Source organism: Pseudochaenichthys georgianus, unplaced genomic scaffold, assembly GCF_902827115.2.
Source record: "Pseudochaenichthys georgianus unplaced genomic scaffold, fPseGeo1.2 scaffold_414_arrow_ctg1, whole genome shotgun sequence".
Classification (NCBI taxonomy): domain Eukaryota; kingdom Metazoa; phylum Chordata; class Actinopteri; order Perciformes; family Channichthyidae; genus Pseudochaenichthys; species Pseudochaenichthys georgianus.
Genome location: NW_027262979.1, coordinates 36316 through 44592, shown reverse-complemented (window position 1 = coordinate 44592; position 8277 = coordinate 36316). Strand labels below are relative to the sequence as shown.

General features: G+C 37.9%; 1 protein-coding gene across 1 annotated transcript in view; it reads left to right on the top strand.

Moving 5' to 3' along the window:
* The window catches only part of arhgef18b (rho/rac guanine nucleotide exchange factor (GEF) 18b), a gene marked incomplete at its 3' end in the record, with an annotated part of 44463 nt that continues 36186 nt past the window's right edge, over positions 1 to 8277 (top strand). The window contains exons 1-3 of the mRNA XM_034078340.1: positions 1 to 76; positions 6145 to 6287; positions 7079 to 7671. Of these exons, the coding sequence (XP_033934231.1) occupies positions 1 to 76; positions 6145 to 6287; positions 7079 to 7671 (812 nt within the window). The remainder of the gene's footprint in view (positions 77 to 6144; positions 6288 to 7078; positions 7672 to 8277) is intronic.

Sequence of the window (8277 nt, the reverse complement as noted above, 5' to 3'; positions counted from 1 at the left end):
ATGGCGGACTCTCCTCTCAACCACTCCTGGCCCTCCTTCTCCAAACTCTGGATGAAGAGATGGTCCTTCAAGAGAGGTAGTGCTTTATATTCAGATTACTCCTCGTGTTTTGGAGAGGAAATATTGAGACAGGTAGTGGAGGAAGTGGTCTGGATGTAATCTTTTTATCTGCTGTTGTCTCACAGTTTTTATCTGATTTGGGGCTTGTGGTAAACAATGGCTGCTGTGAAAGTACAGTTAGTCATTTCAAAGCCTGGTGCATTCTTTAAGCAGTGGCAGAAGAAGTTATCTTGCACTACTGAACTGTCAAAATACTCAGCTAGTAAAAGTACGAATTTCAAAATCGTACGTAAGCAAAAGTACCAAAGTTTGGCATCAACTTATATACAAGTATTTTGAAGAAAATCAGAATCATATATATTTTTATAAATTACTAGGTTATTGATGCTTAAATGTGTCTATCACTGCTAGTAAAGGTGGTGATAATTGTAATTTCTTTGTACACTGCTGCTGGACATCTCAACCTTTTTTTAAATATATTTACTTTTATTTATTCTACTAAAATCATACAAAAACGTATAATTCATACACACAAATGAACAAAATTAGTAGAAGCGGGAGCGCTGAAGCATAGCTAACCTCAATTTGATGTCAATTTGTTTATTTATTAGTTCATTTATATTCTGTAGAAGCAAGTTGTCTGAATCTGTAAATAACTAAGCTGTCAGATAAATATAGTATTGGCTTTCAAAATGTAATTATATTCCATTCCTGTGTCAAATATGTGCACAAATGTACTCATGTATCTCTAAAAAACATGTTTTATTGTGCATTGCAGAATGATAATTGTTGCACCACTGTAACATCTAAAACTTAAATCCAGTGTTTTTTAAGTACATCCATTAAGAAAGTCTAAAAAACAAACGAAACGTATATTGTTGTTCTTTCTCTATAATATGCAGAGCTTGAATTATGTCATGCTGTCAGTCGCCATGCTGTTCTCTTCAGTGGATTATCATATTTCTTAGACGTGAAGGAGCAGTGTAGCATGTTTCCATTTTGCTTCGGCCAAGCTCGGTGCTTTGAAACTGTAGTCGGACGAATTTCTGATCAAAGAGGATCTGTGAGATGACAGTTGTTTTGATGTGTTCTACGACCTCAGATCTAACAGCCTCTGTATTCTATTTTCACCTGCTGTCTCACACACACACACACACACACACACACACACACACACACACACACAAGCACGCACGCACACACACTTCACTTGCACCGTCACCGTGACCTTAATCCAAACACTTTTATTTGAACAATATATTTTTCTTACATGACTTACAAGTGTGATTTTTCTCTTGTCATTTGCTTATTTTGTAGCTGAGAATATATGAGCTCAGTGTGTGTGTGTGTGTGTGTGTGTGTGTGTGTGTGTGTGTGTGTGTGTGTGTGTGTGTGTGTGTGTGTGTGTGTGTGTGTGTGTGTGTGTGTGTGTGTGTGTGTGTGTGTGTGTGTGTGTGTGTGTGTGTTTTCGGAAAGACCTTAACACGTCTCTGTTGAAAACTTCTTTAAATATGTGCAGGCCTACTTTGTCATGGGCCTGTCATTGTACTAATCAACTGACCTATCATATGATGCCCAGGTTCCTCTTGTGATTGTCATGTAGATGTGTGTGTGTATCATATGTACGCTTTGTGGTGAACATGTGCCCTCATTTCCTTCTTTTGACATTTGCTCAAAGGCCTTCCTATTTTTACACAGCTAACACAAACATACCGTGGCACACACATATGTCATTTTTTTTTATCATAGAGAATTGTGTGTAAACGTACTGACTAAATAGATTAGAAGAAGCCTATGTATATAGATTTAAGAGTATAATATTTAACATTTCCACATTTAAATCATAAAGTCAGTAGACCTTTGGTTATGCTTTGTTCGTTATTCTCGCGTCCAGGAGAGAAGCTTTAAAAAGGAGACTAAACTCTTAGAAGGTTCAAATGGGTACTTTAATAAAATAAAATAAAAGGCGCTGTAAATGTTACAAGCAGAATATTGTTCAGTCAGAAAAACAGCTGTGTTCTGGCTCTCGTGAGCGAAGGGAAGAGAGCGAGAACCACTTTTCCAGCTGTTAAATATCCTCTGCTGGCTCCGCCCCGTGTGCCGGTTGGCGCTGCTGGGGATCGGCCCTCCACGTCTCCAATGTTCGTTGTTGCGCATCACAGTGGATTCAGACATTGTACATTAAATATATAACTAAACACGCCTTTTCTCCTCCTTATCTCTTTCATGACTTTTCATTTAATACATTTTAAATGCTGTAATCAATACTAAAAGAATACAGGAAATACCTCACGGCTGGTATCATTTCCGGTAGTTCGGGATGTTGTCTCATGCTACCCAGTACCCACGTATGTAAACAAACGTATTCAAATACACTGTACCCTCATTTAATATTCAGCAATAATAATATCTCGATGTCTATAGTTGTAGTGTTGAAATCAGTAGGTTTCGGTGTGCAACACTCCGTGTCATATCGCTACTAAATTCACCTCTATAGTAAATGGTATTTTAGCCACATGCTAAATGCTAACCGGAGATGAAGGATTTTCAGAATAAAAGCTTAACAACTGGTTGTGCACAAGAACTTCAGTATAAAACAGCATTTAAACTGACGGTATGTTTAACCCTTGTGTTATGTTCACATTTCGCACCCTTTGGTAATGTTCGGATCAAATTGATCCGGGATATTGTCTTTAACTCATTCTCCAACAATATAAATGAAATATATGATTAGTTTTTGAAAATACTCTTTGCTAGATCAAATTTAACAATGGAAGTGTCCATCGTTTTTTGTGATACAAATTTAATTTATGTTAACAAAAATACACTGTAATAAAAACATTTTGCTCATGCTTTTCTAGGACACATGTAAATGAAAAAAAATGTCATTAATGTTTATTATTTTTAATTTGTCATATAATAATCAAAGCCCTGAAGGAAATAAAGCAATTTATCAGCAATTGGAACACAAGAACCACACATCCAAAAGTATTTGGCTGTGAAATAGAGAGAATGAAACATCCATATAAATTACATAGAACATATATAAACACAAAGCAAATAAAACAGTCACTATTCAAAAAATATATTGATGAAATGACGCTGCAGAACATCTTGTGAGTCAATGGGCAAGTCCGTTTAGGAAACACATGATGTACAGAACTTCTTTGTGTGTATAGCACAGATGTACTTGTTGCAGTTGCTGCATGTAGTCTGTGTCTTGGAGTCCTTTGAGGGTCCACAGACCTCACAGCTGGCTGTGGGGCTCTTCCAGAAGCTGACTGTGGGGGTCTTCTTGCGGCTGGCTGTGGGGGTCTTCCAGAAGCTGACTGTGGGGGTCTTCTTGCAGCTGGCTGTGGGGGTCATCCAGCAGCTGGCTATGAGTCAAGTTCATCTTCCAATTTGCTGTCAAATTCTGAGTTTACCTCCACATTATCCTCATCTTCAGAAATGTCTTCCTGTCCCACTTCACCGTGTTCCTCTAATGCATTCCACTCACTCTCATCCATCATTAGCTCCAAGGCTCTGGGCAGAATATCTTTTGGCCATTTTGCTGGTAGATAATTGTAGTTCTGCACTACACTGTTACTACACTGAGGTTATGTCTCTGTTTAGTCCCTCCTCCGGCATGCAGGTGCGAGGGGGGACAGTGCGAGAAAATTTAAAATGTTTATACATTTCTGGAAGATCTAAAATGTTTATAATGTTCTAGGATAGTTTTGTGTACACTACAAAGGGTAAAGATCAAGGGAAAACAGGATCGAACAGCTTATATGCATACCATTTTGTGTGTGTGTGTGCGTGTGCGTGTGTGTGTGTGTGTGTGTGTGTGTGTGTGTGTGTGTGTGTGTGTGTGTGTGTGTGTGTGTGTGTGTGTGTGTGTGTGTGTGTGTGTGTGTGTGTGTGTGTGTGTATCCGGGTCAGATTGACCCAAACCTCTTATGAAGGACATAAATGCAGGTGGGCATTTTTTCATAAGTGGAAAAAAATAAAAACAATTCCACATGTCCTTCACTATAAATAAGCCCCGGCCATTGAGTTTCAGGTTGAACGAAAATATCCTTATATATTTTTTTATTCATTGAAAATGGAACACCACACAAGGGTACTTTATGCCATTAAAACATTGATTTTAATTTCTAACACTTTGTCATGTATGTTGTTGAATTGAGCAATTACATTATCTAAAATATGTACAACTATTTAAAAACAGGAGAAATGTGAAATTTTAATTGAGATAACGGTTTATTTGGTCAGTCTTAACTTGGGACATTATTGACTTAAAACATGTCAGTCTATTTATATAGATGTAAAGGTATAATATGTTACATTTCCACATTAATCTAAAAAGGACTATGTGATATATTTTCTTGAGTTGTCTGGCCTACTGATATTATCCCAAAAATGTCCAGAAAAATGGGTAATTTCAATCAAGATACAGCAACTGTGCGTCTGTTGTCCTATAATGGCGTTTGATCCCTTTTTGACATTACATAAAGTGATTTAATGCATTTTAAATATTAATACGGGCATGTTAAAAAAAACTGAAAATAGGATATAAAATCCACTTTGCTATCTACATATTATTGGAATATGGCCATATGCTAATGCTGCTGCAGCTAGCTTTAGCTCCCTGCAACTAGAGAGACTTGGACCTTGTTATGTTTGGATAAAAGCGTCAGAGTTCGTCTTCCAGGAGCTGTCATACAATTACTTTTTATGAAGTTTTGAGCCACATGTTGTCTTTATTTTGTAATAACTTTTTACTTTAACCGGATAAAGAATTTAAGTCGTTATCTGGATCTTAAATTATCAGAGATAGCTACAAGCTAAGTGTTAGCGGTTAGCTCGTAGCTACGCACTCCAATGTTCACCTTTAAAACGAAGATTTGTACGTATTTATCGCAGATATTGTTTGTTTTGGAGATTGAGTATCATAGTTATTTTGTTTTGGAGCATTTTTCCAGCAATGTCATGTCAATTACGAGTATAACACTAAATCAAAACTTCCTTTCAAAGATTTACAATTCTTGCAAAATATGACATCTTCTATAGATCTTTAATTTGAAGTAATGTGTAGAGAGAGGGTACAGTTGTGATATTAAAATGTGAAGAAAAGAGGAACAATATTAAATAGAGAAATAAAATATTATATAAAGTATATTAAGTCTAATATTGAGTACATTTTCAGTGTCAAATTATAATAAATGTAAGGCAAAGTGCTATTGTAATTTGGTGATTTATTAGTCGGTAGTTCAGACATTAATTTCCAGACCACCCCTTGTTATGTGGAGCCATTGTGGGGAAAACAGCTGACTATGACAGTGCCAAAACAATTATGGACTCACACACACACACACACACACACACACACACACACACACACACACACACACACACACACACACACACACACACACACACACACACACACACACACACACACACACACACACACACACACACACACACACACACACACACACACACACACACACACACACACACACACACACACTGCTGTTGCATCCCTGTGTGATGTATTAGCAGATATATGAGACCAACCATAAAAGGCTACAGCAGCAACACAGGACAGCATCAAGCAGAGTCCCAGTGTCTGAGTTTACACTTAAAAACGAGAGCGATTCAGACACGAACAAATACTCCCTGCTGCCCCGAGTGAGATATTATTAATACAATAGAAATATATCTTCACTGTGTCTGTCTGCAGAGGTGGAAGAAGCTATGATATTAAAGCAAAAGTAGAACTACGGTCTTTAGATACTTGTAATACTAGTAAAAAAGTTCATTATGAATAATTGCTTTTTTCAAAGTATTCAATCTTTTTGGCATATGCCTTTATTCTGTTTTTATTGCTTTTAAATTCACCTCAGAGCCTTGTAAAGTTTAGCTTGTCAATATTATTGTGTCAATAATTGTGTAAAATATCCCGTTCATTTATGACACTGGTATTTTGCAGCTGAAATCAGAAACGTCTTCCTTTCATTGTGTTTTTTCTTTATGGTACTGTTGAAGTTCTTGAATTTGCGAGTGTGTATAACTCAATTATTGATTATCTTTCAGCGTCAGAGTGTAAACCATGCATTGCACCCTGTGGGTCTCTCAGTGTCCCGCCTCAGGCCCCCTTCGGGACGGGGTCCTCCTCCTCACTGTCCCCCCCCTCCATCGCTGAAGATGCCTTCTTTGGGAGCTCCAAAAAAGACAAGGTAAAGCTCATTATTTGTTTATATTCTTTGCGTTATGAGTCATGCTATCTTTCTGGCTGGCGATGAATAGATCTTCAGAATCAGGGCTCGAAAAAAAACACCACGTAGGAGCCAAATGTCGGTTAAAGATGCAACGGGGTAGTAGATATGCGGGCAAATTCCAGCCAAAAAAACATTCATAAATGAAGTGTCTGCTAAAGTTTGATTTGAACTTTCATTAGTCATTTGTCTGGTTAACAAACAAAAAAAGGTACTTTTGCACCCTGTCCATAATCTACTGACTAACCAATTCCTTTTTTATTAAGACACATAGTTTGTTTTTTGTGAAAAATCTATTTGTGTAAACCTAAAGAAAACTTTTTTATTTTCACCGTGAAGAAGCGACAAGGTGTTAGCACTATTTTGTTTATATGAGGAATATGTTAAATGTGTAATCTAGTCTTTGGACCATGCTTTTTAATATTGACGGACTGACTGACTAATCTGATGGCATTGAAGCACAAAGCGAATCAAAGGAAGCATGTGAAACGTGTAGTTTGCTGGAATTTTGATTAATTTTGGTTAACATTTGCGATGATATAAATGTCATTGTGAGCAACTTATTGTTGTTCTGATGAAAGTGCTTTTTCTAAGCACACCTTTAAGAAGCTGATAGCATTTCTAAAGACATACTTTTTTAAACGTTGCATTGATGTTTGGAATATATGTATCTCATCTACATGTTAATTATTTTTCTCCATGTCTCCACTGTTTTTAAATCTTTCCTGGCTCCGTCCTTTCTGCTTATACAGGATGCGTGTTCTGTAGTGAGCGACTACGACTGCCCCTGTGCTGAATTGAGCAGCAGTGTGGAGGACCTGCTGGACCTCAGCTATTCTCTCAAAGACTCAGAGTACTTTAAAGACCTGGAGGGAGGGATACCGGCTTCTTTTACTGCACCCACAGAGAGAAACCCCCTATCTCTCGGCCTGCAGGTGTCTCGAGACAAAGACAGCAAACAGCCTACACACACTTCTCTGAGCACACATTCTCATCGAGTCAATGCCCCATCTTCCCCCTTCTTCATCCACCCTGCAGAGGAGCCACATCAGAACTTTGTGGTCACTCAGTTGAGGCCGAAGTTACACCCAGGCTGCATCATTGACAGCGATGAGTCCTCGGGTCCTGCAGTAGGACTGAGCCTGACCATTAATCTGAACGGACTGCCGGGGTCGATGGAGACGGCTAAAGGGATAACGGGATCGCAGGAGGAGACGGAGCAGGGCGGTGTGGGTTTAGACGGAGAGCTGGACGAGGACAGCTTCCCTATTCTGGTCCGGTCCATGTCCACGTCTCGGAGGCACAGCTTGGGGGTCCTCATATCCCCCATTACCTTGGGGAGGAGGTGAGGTGGATGTTTGGAAAGGATGGAAAGAAGAACCAATCTCGTAAAAAATCTATATAATTGCACAAAAGCTGCACTTGATTTATGATCATTGTTGGAGGAGATGCGTAAAAAAAGTAATGTTTAAAAAAAAAAAAGAGATCTTGTTGGTTACACAAAGCTGCTTGGAAAAGGACTCAAAACTAGGTTGTAAACATTGAAAATGTGACAAAAACACCAACAAATAATAAATAATAACAACATCTAATAAAAAAAGGGACATCCTAGATAAAAAAAGCACTTAATTGAGTTTAGCTCAATCACTTTACAGTGTTCACAGTTATACAAAACGTTTTTCTATACCCACTAAAACAAATTATTCAGCTTAAATTGAAAGACAAATGGGTCTGGGTTGCTCAAAGGGGTGTTATTCACAATACAATGGCATTAGTAGTTTAAAGATAATCAAAATAATGAGGTTCTTTTTAGGCCCGAAATTGTAGTTTGTAGTTTCAGTACTTAACAAAAAAAGTGATTTAACTTCTTGAAGCGAACTGAAAATATGAATGTTGTTGCAGACTGCTGTAAAATATCACGTTACATACACTGAAGTCTGACATAAGCTTT